We start from the raw sequence: 21,430 nt of genomic DNA on the forward strand, positions 1-21,430 counted from the left end.
GTACCAGGCCGTGGCCTATTAGGAACTGAGTTGCACAGCAGGAGGTGAGTAGCAGGTGAGACAGCGAAGCTTCATCTGTACTTGCAGCCGCTGCCCAGCACCAACCAGCATCACCGCCTCAGCTCTGCCTCAGATCATCAGGCATTAGAACCTCATAGAAGCACTGACCCCTGCCTGGTGCCAAAAAGGTTGGAGGCCACTACTATAGACAGCGTCTCTCAACTTCTGCTCGGGCCCGGCAGTCAGGTGAGCTCAGTCCTCCTTGGGGGCTCTCAGTCCCAAGTGCTGAACCAGAGTGCCTCTGGCAGAGTCTGGCTCCTTGGTCTGGTAGTGTCCGCTCCCTTGCTGGATGGGATACAAATCCCAGGGCTTCCAAGGCGTCAGGAAGGCTTTGCTGATCCTGCATTTACTGACACAGGATGAACTCTGAAGGAAGGAGCTTACCCAAAGTGAGCCCCGCTGGGGAGCTGGGCCGGCAATGAAATGAATGAAGAAAAAAAAAAGAAACAAACGAAACTGTGCCAGGAAGATCACGAAGGTTACCTTATGTCACCCTTTCAATAACTGTGCCAAGTGGGATTTTTACAGGTCATTATGTTCCTCGTTTAGATGGGATAATGGAGACTTAGATGAGAAAGTAAATTCCACTAAAATGTAAGCTCCATGAGGGCAGAAAACTTGTCTATTCTGGTCACCGTTGTATACTCAGAGCCCAGGACAATGTCTGACACACAGCAGTTGATCAAGAAATACTTGGCAATGGAATGGATGAAGGCAGAGCCATGATCTGAATGCTAGTCTCTTCATCATGCTTTCAAATTCACGTTGTGAGCGCCTCTGGCAGAGGCCGTGCTGAGCCATTGGTGCCTGTACGGAGCCAGAGCATATGGGAAAGCGGTCCACCCCGCGGCATGTCACATGCACACCCACTCAGAACTGTGGCCTACCCACTTGGCCAAGGTCAGACATGCTGCTCTGTTCCCAAGGGCAGATGTCCTCCCTTGGGACCAACTGTACCCAGAGAACAGTCCAAACCAAAGGGGCTGACACCTTCTTAGGGAGGAGGCCAGCGTGGCTGGGCCAGTTTGACTTTCTGGCCAATCGGTGAAGCACAGTGTACCCCAGCGCTGCCTTAGGGAACCATGTGTCAGTGGGCACCAGCATGCAGTGCGAGTGAGCTGTCTAACCAAGCTGGGCTCTTGAAGGAGGCCCGGTCTCTTGAGACAGCTGCTTCATCAACAGACAGAGAAGTCACCGGCCCCATTCTGACCTGTCGCGTGCCATTGCAGAAACACTCCAACACCAGTGCCAAGTCACAGAAAGGGCATCTACTCTAGAGGTGAATGAATCTGGCTTAGAATCTCAGCTCCCCTAGTTGTGGGACCTGAGACAAGGTTCTTCACCTCTCTGAGCCTCAGTTTTCTCTTCTGTAAAATGGGAGTAAAAGAGTAGAGATTTTTAAAATTAGAAAGAATGTATTGGATGGAAATGCAGAGAAAAAAGTCTGGAATGATAAATACAAAATTCCTACCAGTAGTTGTTTCTGGGGACTGGATAGAGAGAAGGAAAGAGAACTTTTATGAATATACTGTATTCTTTAAGGAAAAAATATATGAAAAGTACCGAGCTCAATAGCTGGGATCCTGGCAGGCATTCAATAAATGTGGGCTGCTGTTACGCAGTTCTCCTGGGAGAATGAGATGCAGCCACTCTCACACGCCTGCCTACGTCCTAGAGAACTATGGGCTGCCATTACCCATCATGCCTTCTCCTCCCTTCCTAGCCACCGAAGACCAGGAGCCCCAGTGCAGGTCACCAGCACCAGGACAGCACATCTCAGAACTGAAATGATACTGAAAAGGTCTCATTTATTCACTTATTCTGCCTTTGAATACCTAACACAGAGTTATTTGTGTTAGCTCTGCAGGCCCTGTCCAGTGGTGAGGAATGCATGACCTTATAAGGCAGCCCATTGCACCAGCGGGATGACTTCCAGGGCTCGAGTGGGTTAAGACCCCTGGTTCCTCTGACCATGACCCTCAGCCTTCAGGCTCACAGCTCTTAGCAACTAGCGGCCTAGCCCTTCCTAGTGGGAAAGCCCCTGGTGGACTGACTCTGCCTGGGTGGACAACACAGGAATGCATGCCAGTCAACACCCACCTAATAAGAAGCATCTTCCCACACCTCCGCTGCTTCTACCCATTTTCTCCCACCCCTAGTAGGAGATGCCTGGCACCTCTCCTAAGAATCCAAAGCTAAACAATTCCCTCCTGCCAGAAGGCAGTCAGCTAGCTCGGTTGCTATGCAACTGGCAGGCACAAAAGTGATGTAGTCCTTTTCAGAGGCTTGGGAAGGGGGGCAGGAAGCCAGTCTCTCCAACTCACAGCCTCTAACCGGCTCCAAGGCAGTAGGAGGTCCCCTTTAAGGAATCAGTTGATGGATTCACTCATCTAATTCCCCCTTGCTGCTGGCATCAGCAGCAGAAACTCCAGGCACACTGTGAACTGCATGCAAATCCATAGCCCCGCTCTAGCTCCTGGGGCAGCAGCTTTGCACCAACTTCGGAAGGGCATCCTCCAGGCGCTCCAGAGGCACCCTGTGAGGCTGACCCACAGCTTGGCCTCTCCCTCTTAAGCTTTGCTGGTATTTGGAGCAGGAGGCATTCATGGCCCCAAACAGACATGCATCCAAAAAGGCGTGGAGCCAGTACAACCGTGTCCCCTCTATCTAGCCTGCTCTACAGAGACCTAGTTTCTACTCTCTACCCCCGGGGAGGGCTCTGGGGAGACAGGCTGGTCGAGTGGTAGAAAGCCCGCATTCTGCAGTCAACAAATCTGCATTCAAAACCTGGCTGTGCTGCACGCTAGCTGTTGCCTCAGACAAGTATTTAACCTCTCCGGGTCTCAGTTTCATCATCGTGAAAACAAGATAATGATACATACCTCTTCGGGTGCTTGTGAAGGACAAACGAGGCAGTATTTGTAAAACAAGACCTGGTTCAGTGACTGGCGCAGCCATCTGAGTAAATGCGCCACCACGACACCCCGGTTCCAGGACGGTCCAGTCTGGAGTCGGCCCCGCCCAGCATGTGCACCCCTCCGCTTGCTGCAGCCCACTCACTGTATTACAGTTATGAAGTGACTTCTTCCTCACCAGCATACATGCTCTTTCACAGGCAGAGCCCTTGTCTTCAACCAGCTCTGTGGCCCTCTCAGTAAACAACAACAAAAATAACAGTAACAACACAACGTCCAGCAGAAGGTGAAGGAACCCGGCACTGAACTGGGGGTCGAGGACTAGAGGAACTCCGGAGACCCATTAGGTAGGTACTTCCCAGGACTGGCCACGGACTGGCTACCGTTTCCATCTCCGCACATGAAAGCAGAAACACTCCTACTGGGCCTAAATTCCCCAAGGATTTTAATATCTAAGGATGAAACTACTGTAAATGTAATTCTAGAGCTCATTTTCTCAATGTTGCCCTTCAACTTAGAGAATAAAAAACAGGAAGTCGGTGGATTCATTGTTCCCTCTCCTCCAGGCTCCCTTAGAGCAGTACCCAAAAGGTTTTCCTGAACGACTACTACATACCCAGTATCCATGGAGATTATGGAAGGACGAAGCGGTTTCCTTAAAGCCAGTTTTTCCAAACCTATGAGCTGAGGGTAAGCGCTGGGGCGATGGAGGCCGTGGGCCACATACAGGGCTAGAGACAGAGACAAACATTCCCCAAGGGCTGAGACCCTGCGCCAGATTTGCCCCAAGTACTTCGTACACACAGTCCCATTTAATACTCACAACTACCCCCTGGGGCAGAAAACAGTGTGCCCATTTTACAGAATGGGAAACTGAGGCTCTGGAATGTTAACTATTTCGCCGAGGGCCACAGGGCAAAGGTGAAATTCTTGACCTTGCTCCAAAGCCGGTGCCCTTCCCTCTGGCCCAAGCTTTGCAGAATGAAACCCCCAAAACCATTCTCCATGCTTTTTAGGACCCCCAAATAAAGAAAGGCTTCTATAGGCTGATTAAGGGTGTATTCCTAAAATAACACCAGAAATCATTCACAAATTTTTATAGTGCATTAGAGTTTAAAGAATTTTTCAAATATGATTAGGCCTTCAGGACCTTTCTTAATGGGAGGATAGCTATTAATGTTCCATTCTGCAGATGTGTAACCGGAGGGCCACAGAGGGTTGAGACCTTGTTGAAGCCACAGGGTAAGACTGTGGCAGAGTAAGTCTCCCCAAGATTCCTGATAGTCTACGTGCTGCTTTGAAAATACTGTGAGCAGCCTCCTTGCAGTCCTTACCCTCCTTTACGCTGACAGGTCCAGAGCCTTCCAAACCAGGGTGTCAAAGAAAGCTGGAGCCAATGAAGATGACCGCTCAAGCATCAACATTCATTTTAAATACTTCCCACATGGCCCTCCCGAGGCACCAGGTACCAGAATAAAGCCCAAGATAGAACAGGGTTCACGGCAGACAAGATGCTCATACTCAATTGAGAGAGCCTGGGACAAGACAATTGACCCTATCCTGCTTCCTTATCAGTGAAATACAAGTACCTGTTGAGAGCTGATAAAAGGATCAAGAACTTATGAATCACTTTCAGCTCTACCTAAGATTTACGAGTACTATGAAAACAGAGAACTACTGAATTCAAGGTCACCTATCCCTCAACTGCTCACGCCCCAAACCTAAGTGTTGTCCTCAATTATTTCCCATGCCTTACACTCTACATCCAACCCATCTGCCTCCAAAATAGCTCCACTACCAGAACCCTAGTCCCAGACACCTTCACCACTCCCTGGTTAACTCCAACAGCCCCACTGGTCTCCTTGCTGCCTCCTCTGTCCCTCTGTGGGCCATCATCCATGCAGCAGCTTGAAGACTCCTCTCAACCATAAATCAGATCCTGTCGCTCCACAGCTTAAAACCTTCATTACACTTGGAGTACAACCCAACGTCCTTACCAGAGCCTCTATGACCCTGGTAACTTGGTGTGACCTCTTGATCACACCATCCTCTCCTCTCAACACCTCAGCCACACTGGCCTTATTTCTCATCCTCGACACACTAAGCGCATACTTATCTCAGGGGCTTTGCACGTGCTGCTCCTTCTACTTGAAGTCTCCTCTCCCAAAATGCTGAAGGACTGCCTTCTCATCACTAAGCCTCAGCTCAAATGTCGCCCCTTCTGAGAAGCCTTCCCCAATCACCCCAGTAAAATCCATGACACACCACATGCCCACCCTAACTCTACCACACTATCCCAGTTTATCTTCCTTGTAGCACTCAGTAACTAGAATTTTCTTATTCGTCTACTTGCTTATTTTCTGGCTCCCCAGAACTACAATATAGGTTCCGCTATTCTTGTTCAGTATTGCACTCCCAGCGTCCAGAACAGTGCTAGGCATATAGTAAAATTTCAATAAACATTTTGGGAACGGTTGGTCCAAAAGACAATGGTATGCTCCCCTAGTCCTCAAGACGGTGATTCTACCCCATCTGCTCAAACTGAGATTGGAAGTTTTGTTTACTCATCCATTCAATCATTCATTCATTCACTCAATTCAAATCGACAGTTGACTATAGGACACTTGAGAGGGTACCACAGTGAACATGTAACCAGAATGACCTGTTTCACAATTCAAAGATTTTTTTTACATGGTACTTTATAGAGGCACTTTTAATTTCTGCCAAATGTCAGACTTCTTTGAGTTAAATGCCATCTCAGATTTACCTACAAGTGGTTACATGGCTTCCTCAAGGTCACATGATGAAAACTCAGCACCCCAATACTCAAGGTAAAACCAAAACCTAAATGTATTTGCAAGTGCCCAACCCCTTTCTTTAATTATTCATAGTCATTTGCACAAAAATGATAAAAACCAGAGAGTAAATTAAACATGGCTTTTCAAAATTTTCACCTAAATTTCCTTCATTCTGTTTCTAATTTTACTATCTAATAGCAAATCCTGTCAAATGATAGAACGTTTTCAACTTTAAGAGCACTGTTCTCAGGTTATGGAGCATTAATGGTACCCTGGCCAACAGGCTGAATCTTGATTCCAAAGGGAAGCAGTATAGTTAGTGCAAGGGCTAGAACCTCAGGCTTTGGAACAGAAAGGTGCAGATTCAAATCAAATCTGCTAGTGGTAAGGCCCTAAGCAAGTTAATTTTGTTTTACTTAACCATAATATCACACTTACCAGATGCAGACAGGATTCTAAGTACTTTGCAGTTACAATACTATCATTAGATAAGTCAGATCTACTATTATCCGTATCTTATAGGTGAAGAAACAACACAGAGAGGTGAAGTAACCTGCCCAAAGTCAAAGCCAATGAGTATGAGAGTCAGCATTCAAATAAGGTAGTGTGATGCAAGACCCACACTCTTAACCATTACACTACATTTCTGCTCTAATTCTCTTTCTTCATCTATAGGACAGAGCTGACTGGTCTGCCTTATCTCGCAGGGTCACATGAAATTACTGGCACACAGTAAGATAAACATTAGCTACTCTTGGTGATAGTAGTAATTGCCATCACTCTATTAATGTACCTTCACCTTTGGTCTAGCCCAAGGCAGAAGAAAAATATTTTGACTGAAGATCTCCAAGGTTCTCTACAGTAGAATACATTGGAATATAGTGGAAGCTCCAGGAGAACAAGAATTGTCTGTTTTTGCTTGTCATTGTATCTACAGTAAACAGTGGGTGCTCAGCAAATATGCGGTGAATGAGGTAGGAAAATTTTATGCATGGACAGGGTTATGCAGACATGACAGCTAAGATAGTATCATCACCTCTTAAATGGAGCTAAACACAAAAGAGGTAAATTTATAAGGTTTTCAGAGGACTGTGTTAGCTGGCCGTTATTTAACGTAGACAGCCTGGCTACTGGGAGGCAGTGTGGTATAATGGTGTTCATTCACCTTAGCTAAATGAACAAACATAGAGACCTGAATATTAGTCCTGACTGCTACTGGAAGTCACCGGGGTTCTCACGGTCTTGGATTATCTGTCAAAGAGGAAGTCGGACTACCAGATCATAAACAAATATATTCTACTTTCTCATGACTTTAGAACAGTCATCATAACAATCTGAATGGATGGAAATCACCGAGTACTCAATAAACATGTCAATGAATGTGCTCCCCAATTGACAGATGAGGAAACCAGGATACAGAAGTAACTTGCTCAAGGTCACAGGGTCAAGGGAGAATATGAACTATAGCCCAGATCTCTTTCTATTCCCAACTAACACTCATGCTTTTGAAGACCCTTTTTCAGTTCAAAAACACTGTGATATCTGCTTTTCCAAGTTCAATAAACCTGTAATCGCTACCAAATAATCATCTTATTAATAATCTTGCCTGACTTCACTACATCATGGGATAGCAGGATTAGGAAGAAACAACTACAGTATTTCTACATTGTCAACCTAGAGACTCAAAAGATCTATAGAAAAAATTAGGGCAAATTCCTCGTCTTTGCCCAGAATTGAGAGATCAGAAGTGTTTTAAGATAAATGATGATTTCACTTTAACCATAAGGTTTAAATTTAAGAGAGGAAAAAAACTTCTAGTAACACAATGCTTCCTGAGTACAGCATATAACACCTTTAAAATTCTTTAATCAACGTTGTGCCACTTGAATCAAAGTAGATTCACAAAGTTAAATGTAAAAAGTTGTCAAGAATATCTACCAATTCTTGCTTTATTTTTATTAACAAAATACATGCTTGACACTAAACCTTTCAGTATAAAACCTTCCTAGGATTGTCAAGTTGGGAATAAAAAAAGTCCATCTGGCAGTCACAATTTTCTAGATGGTTCATAACAGGAGAGTCAAGGTCAAACTGTCATGTCTCTTTACTCTCCCATCTAGTAATTGAAAAGTAACTAATAGTGAGCTCAAAATACTCCATTCTGGTACTCTCACGAATACGAATGTTAGCTCAAGGATCACACTCTGGCTCAGAAAGTTCTGTGAGGGCAGGCTGACATGAGGGCAAGGAGAAAAGAGGGGCTGTAAGTTGGGCAGATGTTTAGGTCATTTCGGTGACAGCAGTTAACTTTCACTTACTTTCATTACCTGTCAAATAAGATTAATCATCTCATCAGATGGTTATATGACTCAAAATAAGGTAAAGAATTAAAAATCCTTCAATCTTACGCAAAGGTGAGTCTCTACTGTTATTACTATTTACTATATCCGGGGCTGGATAACCCCCGCCCCCATTCTTGGCTATCTGTTCCGCAGCATCCCTGAAAGATGGAACAGGAGGATACTTTCTTCTCCAGACTCCAGGCCTAGCAACAGTAGATACACCTGGATAGCAAGTCTCTGCTGCTGAGAGATGAGAAGTGAGGACTTCAGGCGCTGGGCCCAGCGGGCTCACCACCGACCATACGCCCAGTCACCTTGTCCTAACCTTGAGGAACGTAAAGAAACCCTACGGAGAAGGGGAGTGAGGTCGCCAAAAAGGAGAAAAGGTGCATCCACTCTCCAACCGGCCGCCGCTGCTTGGATCCACGCTTCCCACGGGGCGGGGACAGGGCTGGGAGAACTGACTGCGCCAGGGTCTCCTTGACCTCGGGCGCCGGAGGATCGGGCACGGGCGCAGGGCCCACGGTCGGGAAATGTATACAAAAAGTCACCGAAGGTCGGGCCCGCCTCCCCTCGCCGCGCCCACAGCCGCAGGCACAATTGGAGGTAACCCGCCCCCGTGAACCCAGAAGGCCCTGAGCTCGCTCACCTGCAACCGGGTCACCAAAAGGCTGTAAGGCGCCATTTTGTGCACTGACAAAGATGAGGTCGCGCGAAAGTGACGTGACGCACGGTCTATTTAAAGCCTTCGGGCAGGGGCGCGGCCTAAAGAGAGACGTCACGGGGAAGGCGGGGCCTCCGCAGAGGCGCCAGAGCACTGAGAGTGCAGTGGGCGGAGCTACCGCGTTAGGAACCCACACGGAAAAAAGCTGCATAAGAGCACTTACGGAGGTAAATATCGCACAAAGATATCTTATCGAAGTGCAGATGTCACCTTTGTACTTTGGATTTGTCTCTCCCATTCAAATCGGGGAAAGGCATTGTTTTATTACTTGAATGCTCCTGCCAGGACCTGGCTCCCCAGCTATCACAGAAACTCAACTTTGGAATTTAGGGGTTTTGATCGCGCGAGAACGACCGGGTCTTGGTGCAGAGATTATGAACGCTGATGGAAGCCTAGGGGACCAATCACGGCGACAAGGGGGAGGGTACAAAGGGGGTTAAAGGTCGGACGGAAGTCTCGAAGCTTCCGGTGGCCCTCTCCAGTGCGAACTATGGCTAAACATCATCCGGACTTGATCTTTTGCCGCAAGCAGGCTGGTGTTGGTGAGACGGCTTCCATGCCTGCGGCTCTCTGGGTTGGGGTAGTATTAGGAGCTGGAGGTTCCTGGGAGTTGGGGGTTCCCGTCTCTTCTTCGGGTTTTACTTTGAAGATGCCACATTTCCCGCCTTACGGTGGTATAGGAGCGCGCGGGTTTGTGGCCTGTGATGAAAAGCGGTGACGCGCGTGCTGGGACCCAGAGGCGGGCGGGCGGCCGGGGAGGGGTCCAGAGAAACTCTGAGATTGCCCAGGACCTGGAAGGAGCTTCAGGAGGGTGTGGGTTTGGGAAGTTTATGGGGAAAAGAGAGATAAGATCGCTCAGGACTTACTGTAGTCTCTGCTCCTGTCCCCCCATTCCAAGATCGAGGATGTTTTTCCCCCTCTTCGTCAGAACCTTAATTCTAATTGTACTCTTTACTGTCTTTGATCTTGCAGCCATCGGAAGACTGTGTGAAAAATGTGAGTGGATCACGCCCTCCTGAACACCCCACCCCTCCCACTCAGTTTCTGTGGAGTCAGCAAACGAGCATTTCCTGTAGTACCACAGAGGGCTTTGAGTCGATGTGCCCGGAAACATATAAACACTGAATGCCAGACTGCAATCGAAGGCCCCCCTGCACGTCCCCACTCCAACTTGCACATTTTTAGACACTGTGTTTAGGTTTTGAGAAAATCTCTAGCTTTGGACGGGAAGTAGCATGACCTGGTCTCCAACACACATTTTTGCCAGTAATTATATAGACTTATCTACCAAGTGCTGTTGTAAGCTCTTTACATGTTGATTAACTTTTCCTATGTGTTGTGGGGATGGACACTAAGTAAGCCAAGTTTTGTGATGCCAAAGTAGAGGGACCTAAAGTCACATTCAGGAGACTAGTGTGTTTCCCCATAGTAGGAAGAGGGCAGAGGACTTGAGGTCCTTGCAAGTGGGCATAATTCCATTCTCTTTTCCTCACAGGTGATGGCAAGTGTGTGATCTGTGATTCCTACGTGCGTCCCTGCACCCTGGTGCGCATATGTGATGAGTGTAACTATGGCTCCTATCAGGGGCGCTGTGTGATCTGTGGAGGCCCCGGAGTCTCCGATGCCTATTATTGTAAGGAGTGCACCATCCAGGAGAAGGATGTGAGTGTATTCTAAGCTTTCTATCTGATCTTTTATTTGAAAACACTTTGCCGCCCATGGCAAACTCCTATGGACTGTGGAGATTACTATGTTCAGCTAGTCACCTAGGTTATAATTTCAAGTTCTGTGAGCTGAACTGGGTGTAGCCCATTAAAAGGCAGTTATTTTCAGTCAAGGGCAAAAATGCAAGAGAAGCAAATCTTTGTAAACACCAGCAATTTGGAGAGCCTTCTCTCTATTCCTTTGATGTCTCTCTGATTATTTTTATTCAGAAACAACATCCTGCATTTTGTAAGCCCTAGTACAGTGCATGGTGTGTAACAGCCATTCAGTAATTCTCTTTACTGTCATTAAGGACTTTAGGCAGATGCGACATTTGAATATGAGACAGTTCAGGTTGATTTCAGCTTTTAAGTGGCTAATGCCTTTGGTTTATTACTGTAGAATTCATTGATTCTGTCTCATGATATTTTGCCCCTTGATATTGCGTGGTGGCAGTGGCTAGTGAGTCAGCTCGTTGAACCAAATGCAGGATAGAGGGCTTATCGATCCATACCATGTGAAGGGTGAGTTTTACCATTTTTCTTTAGCAGACTTCTTGGGGTGAGGGACAGTCCCATGAATCAGCTTGTTTTCTTATAATATAAGAAAAGGAAGTGTGATACAGTACCAGTAGGCTAACAGAAGGTATCCAGCTACCGAATCTAGGATAATGCAAAAGATATAATTCTTCATATTCCTATGATAGAGAGTAGATAGTTTATAGATGTAGTCTCCCTTATTCTTCACATTAACTTTGTTAAATAGGGATTATTATTACCCCATTTTACAGTCCCTCACCCAGCTAATACGTGGCAAGCCCAGATTGTCTGGCTAAACCTACTGGTGTCCCCATTACACCAAGTTGTGCTTTTATAAACCCTTTTGGTAGGATGTGCCTGTGTTGAGGAGAAACAGCCCAGCATCTCAGTGGTCTGTGTGTTTGGATCCTGTCTACCCCCAGTAAGTGGGACAAATCAGGCCAGATAAAACTTTTTTTATACTATTAAGTCTTCTATTATTTAGGGAGATGAGAAGAGTCATAGATAAAGTATTAATAACTTCGGTCATTGATTTGAACTTTCTTCTGTCCTAAACTCTGATTTGCATTTTACCTTTGACTGTCAAATCATATCCTGCTTGATCTGATCCACCAGCTACACTCCTTTAGAGAAAGGACCTTGGTTGTGTCTTGGTATCTCCTTTTCCCCACTTCTTGGTACAGTGCCTGGCATGTAGTGTAAGAATGGTACACATTTTGGTGCTAATCCTATACGTCATCCAGGGGAGCTTCGCCTGCAGAGTGTCTGGTACATAGTAGATGTTTGGTAGTTGATAAGCAGTGAAACCAGGGTAAGATGACAGCAGTGAAGAGCAAGTACAGATAATTCTTAAACTTGCTAAAGAGTCCATTAAGGCCATTTTCTGGAACTGTTCGCATGATTGTAGCTAGAGTCCTTATCTGGCATAAGCTTACAACCAAGGAGTGCTTAATGAACATTAATTTCTGTCTGACTCGTCTGCCTGTGGTCTGTGACCTGATACTTTTGGATCCTCGTGCCTCATTTTGTCTCTGAACATTATTCTAGATGTCACTTCCCCTACTTCACATAATACAAGAATGTTCTAAGGATATTTGAGAAGGCACCTAGCTCACATTTACTCAGCAATAGTTTCCAAGGAACAAAAGCAGTCCAGTGATATGATCCAGCCTTTCAGCCTGACGGATCATCATACAGATTAAGTGGCTAAGACTTTCCTATGCAGAAACCTTCCCAACCAAAACAGCCCCCATTATTTTCCTATTCCTTCAACTTTCATCATTTTTAAGGACAATAGACCAAGAAACTAAGTCGAGTGTTCTCTATAGTTTTTCAGAGTTTCAGGAGTATTCAGGAGTCTGGGATAATATCTGGGTGCTGCTGCCAGAAGACCAATTTGTAGTTATTTCTAGTGCAAAATCATTTTGATCCCCTTCAACTTTTGATTCCTTTACTCCTTTTGCTTAACCGTTTTCCTCAGCTGTCCCAACCGGAAAGCAAAAATAGCTAATATTTACGGAGCTCTTGCTGTGTGCCAGGTACTGTGCTGAACATTCTGTTCCAAAAATTCTATATGATATAGATGACAGTAAGGCTCAGAGATGTTAAGCAACTTGGTTCCAGGTCACATGAGTAATAAGTGGCAGATCTGGGACTAAAACCCAGGTCTATCTTACTCAGTGTTTCTCAACATTTCTTTCTATTATTGCCTCCCCCAAGGACCAAGGAGAAAAGTTAAAATTTACATGAAATGAAACTAACGGTTTTCTCCCTAACAAGAGGAATTAAACACCAAGGAACAAGATTTTGTTGGGTATGGATGAGCTTTAGATGACAGACTACTACGACATTAAAGATATTTTTATCCCCCCTGAGAATGCACAGTCTAACTCAAAGCACTTTACTCTAATCACTGCACCACATGGTTAAGGCTGTGCCTGTCTCTCTTGCTATTTCTACCATTCTCTTCTTCCCATTAAAAATAAACAGCAGAGCCAAAGGTATTTGATAGATTAATGCAAAAGATATTTGATACTTTTCAAAGTTAATTAGCAAATTTATCATTCTCTTTAACTGTCCGAACCATAGGAAGGTTTTGGTTCTTGCCTTCGGAAGCCCTGTTAGAAAAAATATGAGACCAGAAGTCAAAAAGCCTGTTCAAATCTTGGCTTTGCTGGTAACACGCTGTGTGTGGCTTTGGAGAAATATCCACAAAAAAGAAGTAGTAATCCTTATTACCTCATGAATGTATTTACTGAGAGCTTAAAGGACTTTAAAAGCAAAGTTTCAGATAAAAAATGTGATACTACTCCCAGCATTCAGTCTGTTTTTTACATCATTGGTATTCTTTAAACAGTTGCTGAAAGAATGAACATTTCACCTTCAAGTTTCTGTTAATAAAGCAGAAATTCTTTGCTACGATTTGTAAGAAACAGAGATGGACCCATTTTCAGTAATTGTATTTTTCTGATCTTAAAATTTTGAAATTGCCTTTTCCTGCATTTCAGTTCTATACAGATTTCCCATTGGTCTTTTATATTTTGGTACATGATTAGTGTTAGTTTTCAAGTTTTACTTGAAAGTCCTGAGTTTCACCACTGTTAAGAGGGTAATTTTTGTAGCTTGCTTTCCTGCCGTAGAAATGGACTTGACACACAGCCCTCCTCAAGAAGGAAGCCGAAGGCACAGAGTTTGGTTTCGACAGAAGCCCAGCTTAGGGTACTCCTGGTGTCGTGTTAGTGGGAATGTTTAATTAGTATAATGGAAACAGAGACCGACAGAGGAGGAAACTTAGCATTCACACATACAGTTGCTAAAGGAGCTGCTGCCATGAGGCCGACATTTGCAGGTATTTTTAAAATAACTTCTGGCTCAACACCCGAATATTCTCCTGTACCATCCTCCAAAGTTTCTGAAGAGTCCTTCCACCTTCCTGTCCATGCTCTCCATTCACAGGCATACCCAACAAAAGCCTTCCAGGTCCAGTGCTCACATCCTCACCTCTCACTTTGGGAACAACCACGAGACCCGTGGGAGATGCATAGAAAGTGAAAAACGGGAGGATGGGCAAGAAAACAGGAAACCTGTGAGTCAGAGAAAACGCTATAAAAGCCGAAGATCTAATAATCCAATGCATTGGCCGTCTAACTTTTTTTTAAATATGTAGAGTCCTATTTTCAAAGAAATATTTTATGCAGAACCTGTGCGTCTGTTTATATCATTATGAAATTGCTGATATTTGCTTTTGGCAATTTCTTATAACATTAAAAACTAATTATATGCCTGGCACTGTTCTAAATATATTTATTGATTCTTAATTCTAGGGGGTAGAATCTGTCATTGTAATAATAATTTTACATGTGACTAAAAAGAGACACAGAGATTAATAACTTATCAAAATTCAGGCAGCCTAGCTTCCAGAGCCTGCTAACCTAAACTGCCAGTGAGAACATATTGGGGGTGGCACCTCTCAGGACTCTCTAGGGCTCTATATATAGTTTGTAAACATTGACCAGTCCCTTTATTTTACAGTTGAGGAATATGCGTCCGAAGGGGAGTGCCTTGCCCACAGGCTATCATCATACCATAGGATTTCGTAGCATCTCTAAAGGTCTTAGGGCATGTTGTGTTTAATATCAGGCTACCTTGGGCCACGAAGAGGCAGCCGTTTCCTCATTTGTACCAGGACTTTGAATACAGATTATATGGCTAGAGTTCACCTAGCAAGCCATTATTAGGGCTGGGCCCACATCCTGGTTCCCTGAGCACGTCAGACTCCACAGATGGTAGTTCCCAGTGTAATACATGGTATATGTTTTCTAGAAAAAAAAATGTTGCGTTGACTTTGTACGTTTTCAGAGATTCTTGTACAGTGTTCATATCAGTCCCTGAGAAGAGAAATCAGCTGAATTAGAAATGAGATAATCTTAAAGGATTGATGAATTCATTCTACGGCCCAACAGCACAGGAAGCAACCTCCTTTGACATGGATGTTTAATAAAATCATCAGACCTGTGAAGGTTTTTTCCAGTAGCAACCCCAGTTTTCTTCCCATCATCCCAGATCAACTGATAGAGTCATCTTTTCTGAAGAACACAGCTTCCCAGAGGCTTCACTGAAACCATTCAAGCTCACAAAATGGCCAGGGAGCATGTCATTGCAAATCAGAGTATGGACCATCAGCAGCCATCTCTAGCATAGGAACACACTTGCCCCCAAGACCATGTGTCACATTAAGCAAACTAATAAGGGCACATCAAACCCAATATTCTGTGGTATTTAAAATGTAAGGTGCTGTTTCCTAAAGTGTTTAGGTTCTCCCCTTTTCTTGGGATAGTGGAGGAGAGCCAGAGAGCTGATCTGTAGATGATTATTACCATTTCTTACCTTTCCCTTGAAGAAAACGCTTAGTACATCTTAAGAGTTTTAGATTCTACCTCAACTATATCATGTTAGCAACAAAAGTGGGCTGAGAATCCAGCATTGTCTGTGCAGGCCACTGGATTGAAGGTAGACACACCCTGGCTATGTTCTAGGTGCTTAGTAAGTTCTTAACAATTGATCAAATAGAATAACTAAACTGGTAGGATGCATGGCTAGACCATTAATCCAAAAGTTCTTTTTATCTTCAATCCCTCTCAATTCATGCTTAAAGATGACAACTTTTCTGTTTTCCAGAGAGATGGTTGCCCAAAGATTGTCAATTTGGGAAGCTCTAAGACAGATCTCTTCTATGAACGCAAAAAATACGGCTTCAAGAAGAGGTGATGGGTGGGCGGCCCCTTTCTCCCCCCGCCCCATCAAGCTGCTGCAGCTGCCAGAAAAGACGCCTACTACTGCCAGCAGAAAGGGAGCGGAGCGCGGACCGGCAACCCGAATCCCCCACGGCACCCCGGCAGCTTTCTACCCTCCTCCTCGCACCAGATAACGGGGTAGGAATGGAAAAGGCTTCTTCACAGAGCATTCGGCAGACTGTATCACAGAAAAAAATGGTAGATGAATTCATGGTTTTTTTTGAATTAAAGAAGCAAGAGTCTGTTTTCCACATTGATAAGTTCTCTCCACACTAACAGCTTCTAAAATAGGAATAACATTTCAGTCTTTGAGGAGTTGGTTGTGAAGCTACACGCAGTGGAAAAGCGTCTTACAGCAGCTCTGATGGCATGTGTCCTTGAAGCATCTGCAGTGTGGTAGGGAGCTCTCAGAACAATAAATGCGGACATTTTGATCTTGTAACACCAGGTAGTGCTGGTTCATGTTATTTTTCTTCTAAAAAATTGGAAACCCTTTCTGTTGTATTTAATAAAGTAGGTGTTTATTTTCTGGTCGTCAGTCACCATCCCAATTTATCTCCAGGTATTTGTGATTCAAAATAGAGGTATTGGGATTCATAGAACACCTCGCCCTCTTATTTCTACTGGAAGGAATTCACAACCATCCATGCCTTTGATTATGGGGAAACTTAAAGTCATTTTTAGAAGCTATTTTTATCCTTCCTGCCCAACTGTAATTTTGAACTAAAGAGACAGCTTCCAATAATGGGGAATGGAATGAGACAATGCATTCAAATCAATGAGTCAGGAGAACTGAACTGAATTGCATTGTTTCATAAAATACATATATACTCAAATATTTTTTAAAGTAAATGAACAAATTAAGGGCAAATTCAGACATACTTTTACGCAAACTCATCTGTCTGTGCTTTGTGCTTGCCAGAGGTGATAGCAGGTTACCCTGAGTAGGCACATAGTAATTTGAGAAGTCTGATCAAGCAGGCCTTTTGACACCATGAATTTGAAAAAGGTTTCGGAGTCCTGAGGACCCAAGGGGCTTGGCTAAGATCATGTGGAAACTTGGTGACAAAGCCAAGGAAAGAAATGAGAGTCTTCTGACTTCTTGTCAAGAGTTTTGGCTTGGATCAACAAAACTCTTATTTGTGATGTGCCAAGTGTCCAAAATTGAATGAAGATAACCTCTGCCTTCAGGGATTTAATAAAGGTGTCTGCCAGAAACAGGGAGTTCCAGTATAACCCAGAGGATGCACAAAGGAAGGGTTCTTGGCCCAGCTTGGGGGCACCTCAGGAAGGCGTTGGAAGGTCATGGCCGCAGGGCTAAAGATAATCCTTGAGGCTTCCGCACCTCCTTTCCTGCCACCCCCACTCCCCACACTGCAGTCCCGGGGGCTCCTTTCAGTTCCCAGCCCGCTGCTTTCCTTTCGACCTCAGCGCTTCTTACCTGTTAACCCTTCTCTAATGCTCGGATACTCTTGCTGACTTCTACTCCTCTTTCAGACTAGCTAAAGATTTCCTCAAAGATGCCTCTCCCGACTCCCAATCTAAGTTCCCCTTCTACTCCTACGTAGCACCATAAGCATTTTGTTTATAGCGTTTGGTAATTATTGTCAGCTGCTAGGCTGTATTCTATGATGGCAGGAACCAGGAACCAAGGATTTTCCACCATGCAGAAAGCAGGTGCTTAGTAGTGAAAATTGAAGTCAAAGAAACCATTTAATAAATTGGGCTTTGAAGCATATGTTGGAACTTACAGGAAAATGAAGTAGGCTGGGCAAATAAGAGCATTCATTTGTGGCAGAGGCAACAGTCTGAACAGGGTGATGTGTTTGGGAGGCTCTCTAAGCAGTTCTGAAGCATCAGGTGAGGGCCATGGTATGTCAGAAGAATTGTAGAGAACATCATTTTCAGATTGGAATTTGTCGCATATTGTATAGTAACTGCGACAAATTCGAAAACCCAATCAGTAACGATTCTATGGTAACTTAGTTTTAATGCGCAATTTACGTCAAAATGTATTGCCAAAAAACATTGTTTTTAAAATTTGCTCATTAACCTCCCAGGTCCACATAACATCTTGCATCTACAAGTGTTTCAAAAGCTGCGCTCCATCAGCCTCAGTGTATATGCCTCTAAAAGATCTTGCAAGGGAACTTAAGACCAACACCCAGTAGGATGTCAAAGGGCATACTCCCTCCACACTGGATAGCCATGGGGCACATGGCTCAGTGTGTTCCTCTGAACTCTACTCCTCTGTCACCTAATTTCATAATCTATTCTTGGTTTGCTTTATTTCAGAGATCAAGAGAACAATACAATACAATGAATGAGTTGAGAACACCTGAGATAGTTTTTAATTTAATTGTTGTCTTCCTTGGACTTGGGAATTATTTCTTTTCAGTTGCAAAAATTGGGATAATGATGGTACCAAATTCTGTGGGAAAAACCGCTTACAAGCTGAATTTTAACCTTTAACAGTATACAGATCTGTGAAGAGAATTAGAATAATGATGTGTGCATGGCCCTGAAAAATCAGAATGGTCTTTAAAGTTGCTGGCGTTTTTCCTCCATTGTTGAAATCACTACCTACATAGGTTTAGTTTAAATAATTGAACTCATCACAGCCAGCCTGAGAAAGCAGTTCCCTTTTCTGAATGTGATTATTGTTAAGTATTCGGTTCTAAGTTCTAGAAAGGGGTGTCTTGCTTCCAGCTTCTCAAGTACAGCGTACACACATGTTAATTTAATCTCCTTTATATTGTGCACTGATTACATTATTCTTGCTCCCCCCCCCAAAAAAGTATGAGAAATGTGTGGGCTTTATAATCAGACCTGTATTTGACTTCTGTTCTGCTGTTGACCTTTAGTGAGTCATTTAGCCTCTCTGCTTTCTTACCTATTAAATAAGGTAACAGTACTACCTCTTCAGGTTGTAGGATTAAATTTGACCTTGTAAATGCCTGACCTTACTGGAAGGCTTTACATAAGTAGTAGTTCTTTTACGGTGGGTCCCTGCTTCATAAACATTTAAGTCCCGTCATTGAATGTCCTCCAAATGTTTCCCTCTCTCCCCCTACCTACAAGGTGTTCCTCTACTCACTTTTCTCTACTTTTCATGAAGCGGTTGAAGGGACATTCATTGTACACTCCCTGTTTTCTTGGCTCTGTTTCCCTTTGTTTGAAATACCTCCCACCTTCACATCAGCCAGCCAACTTGGTACCTCTTCCTTCTAAGCTCCTGACATCTCATAAATGCTTCCAGATGCACCATACCCCACAATAGTCTCTCAGACTATTTTCATGCCAAGTACATACATGTAACAAGTTTCATGAAACAATATTTACTGTGTGTATTGCACTTTGATATTTTTCATTTTATTTCATTCTAAAGATTCTGCTGAAATCCATTAAACAAAGTGATCTTATGGCCCCACTAATGGATCACGATCCAGAGTTTAGAAACAATGAACCAGATCATAAGATCCTTGGGCTCCTTTTGCCTCTCCATCCACTACAATGCATACAACGGACAGCCATTCACTTACTTATTACATTGAGCTGAAAAAAGCACAAACTCAGGAGTTTAGGTAATAGAATTGATTGAAAAGGAAGGGGTGTAAGAATAGCCCAAACATGATGATAAACGGTACATGACCCTTGGCCTCCATGTCTGGGAGACAGTAGGGATAGGTAGGGACCTTAGGGGAACCAGAGCACAGGTCCTGTCTTAAAGGAGATGGCTGAACAATTTGCCAGCTTGAAGACTCAGTGTTACGAGATTGAATTTAGGACAAATTAAGATTTTTATGCAATCTCCCAATTTTTAAATGTCAACTTGTTTAAAAAATGTTAATGTGTCAGTCTATGCCAGGACAATACATCCACCAGATATGGACCCTGGCCTTCCAGTTAGCAGTTTCTAAATTAAGACAGTTAACTTCCCAGGAAATTAAACTGAGCTGAGTAAATTTCAGAGACGCTATATGTCACTCTGTTCTGACCTGTAGCTCTTTAATAGTAGTTTGACGCTAGAACATAAAAATGAAAGATCCTTTCCCTTGGTTGGAATTTTCCTGCCTTAAAATAAAAAAGAGGGGACACCAAAAAAAAGGACTTTAATTCCCATCTAATTCCAGTTAATTCAATTCCTTATCAATTTTATTCCCAGTGGTCTCTACCAAGACTAAAATGTTACTTTCTTTGAACACTACAGTTTTAGTGTCTTAGCAAAAGACAGGTTTGTTCACTTAAGTTGTTTACTAGAATTTACTCACATCAGTTGTGATGAATAAACAGCGAATCGTTTGTCCTCTATCCAATGACCTCCAAAAGCAGTTTCTGTTGTAGCTCTTTGCTCCTAAGAAACTACAAAATTTCTCATCCCAGCATTTGTATATGACAGTGACTCACTCCTGAGAGCTAATTGGGACTAATTATGACCAGCCTGACTTGTCACAACAACAAAACATTTGGCATAACTTGCTTACTCTCAGGGGATCTGCTCCCACCCTCTCCCCTCGGCACATGCTTACTTCTGAAGCTCACCATTTTTAAAACGTGGTGTGTGCCTTTCACGAATGATTATTCAAAATGGAAAGGGACTCTTGGAATGATTGAGTAGGGATTCAGCTCACAAGCCCTAGCAAGACGAAATTACGTTGGGGAGAGAAAAAAGCCTTCCTCACTACATCATAAATGGAGACATCAGCAGTTAAGAAGGGTGATTACCTTTTCTTCTATTTTATCTTCCTATTTACATGCTAACCCTTTACCCAGAACTCCCATTCGCCAAGAAGGCTGGATTTCTCAGTGTTTTTGTAGTAAGGTTGCTGAGGGCTGCCGTGTGTCCAGTACTGCAGGGAAGATTTGAATGAAAGCACGAATACAAAAATTCATCATCCTTTCAGGGATCTGTCTGCCCTCCGTCAGCCTGCATGCAGTGGTAGGAGCCTCAATCCTTTATTTGCTGATAACGGATTCCATCCCCCAACCTGAGATGTCCTAGGAGAATTCCCTTCAGCTCATTCTCACGTTTCTCATCATTCTGCCTTGCAAGGTTTCTTCTTAGGGAATGCATACGGTACTAAGCAAAGGCTATGTAGGATATAATTTGGCCAGAATGGTTACCTTTAAATTAAGTCGAGCAACAACTTGAGCCAGGCTTTACGTTAACAATATCAAGTTTATTCCCCGCATGATCTCCATTTTATGGATGAGAAAGCAGGTTTGACGATGGAAAGAGATTTGTTGGCTTTAAATTACGATAACATGGTTAGGGGTAGTGGCAGAATTGGGATTCAAACCCACCTAATTTCTATGGCTGCCTCTAATAAATTACTACAAATACCAGCAGCCCTTGCAAAGCTCGCTGTGTAAACGCTCGCTTATCCTCCCCAAGGCCTGGTTCCTGGGCTCCTGGCCCCCAACCTTAGTCCTAGCGGTTGGACCGAAAACCCAATCAGATGCCGCCTCACCCCTCTCCCCGACCAATGGGAAGGCTGTTGCTAACACTGGTTATATTTTTAGCTCTTCAGTGCTCTGGAACCCCGTGGGTCGGC

General features: G+C 44.0%; 2 protein-coding genes and 1 long non-coding RNA gene across 4 annotated transcripts in view; 1 reads left to right on the plus strand and 2 right to left on the minus strand.

Moving 5' to 3' along the window:
* Nucleotides 1–8,758, minus strand: part of LOC112484231 — a 12,774-nt gene extending 4,016 nt beyond the window's left edge. Inside the window, exon 1 of the long non-coding RNA XR_003047952.1 lies at nucleotides 3,592–8,758. This is a non-coding gene — a long non-coding RNA (uncharacterized LOC112484231). The remainder of the gene's footprint in view (nucleotides 1–3,591) is intronic.
* ACO2 (aconitase 2) overlaps nucleotides 1–8,874 on the minus strand; it is a 41,758-nt gene extending 32,884 nt beyond the window's left edge. Inside the window, exon 1 of the mRNA XM_006917378.3 lies at nucleotides 8,765–8,874. Coding sequence (XP_006917440.1) covers nucleotides 8,765–8,800 — 36 coding nt within the window. The 5' untranslated portion in view covers nucleotides 8,801–8,874. The remainder of the gene's footprint in view (nucleotides 1–8,764) is intronic.
* Nucleotides 8,875–9,240: 366 nt separating this feature from the next.
* Nucleotides 9,241–16,426, plus strand: PHF5A (PHD finger protein 5A). 2 transcript variants are annotated; one of them, XM_015593548.2, is made up of 4 exons: nucleotides 9,241–9,381; nucleotides 9,812–9,835; nucleotides 10,335–10,501; nucleotides 14,038–15,742. In XM_015593548.2, the coding sequence occupies exons 1-4, from the start codon at nucleotides 9,330–9,332 to the stop codon at nucleotides 14,131–14,133; spliced, it is 339 nt and encodes a 112-aa protein (XP_015449034.1). In that variant the 5' UTR covers nucleotides 9,241–9,329; the 3' UTR covers nucleotides 14,134–15,742. The 2 variants fall into 2 exon arrangements, with proteins under 2 accessions (XP_015449034.1, XP_006917441.1); XM_006917379.3 differs by lacking the exon at nucleotides 14,038–15,742 and adding an exon at nucleotides 15,760–16,426 and having other exon boundaries at nucleotides 9,242–9,381.
* Nucleotides 16,427–21,430: the final 5,004 nt, after the last annotated feature.

Source organism: Pteropus alecto, unplaced genomic scaffold (assembly GCF_000325575.1).
Source record: "Pteropus alecto unplaced genomic scaffold, ASM32557v1 scaffold157, whole genome shotgun sequence".
NCBI lineage: Eukaryota > Metazoa > Chordata > Mammalia > Chiroptera > Pteropodidae > Pteropus > Pteropus alecto.

What these genes read in the sequence shown, in the direction of transcription:
- PHF5A (XM_015593548.2), top strand. Translation starts at nt 9,330, where the DNA reads ATGGCTAAACATCATCCGGACTTGATCTTTTGCCGCAAGCAGGCTGGT. An exon ending in CGGAAGACTGTGTGAAAAAT is followed by an intron (nt 9,836 to 10,334) that starts GTGAGTGGATCA and finishes TTTTCCTCACAG; the next exon opens with GTGATGGCAAGTGTGTGATC. An exon ending in GCACCATCCAGGAGAAGGAT is followed by an intron (nt 10,502 to 14,037) that starts GTGAGTGTATTC and finishes CTCCATTCACAG; the next exon opens with GCATACCCAACAAAAGCCTT.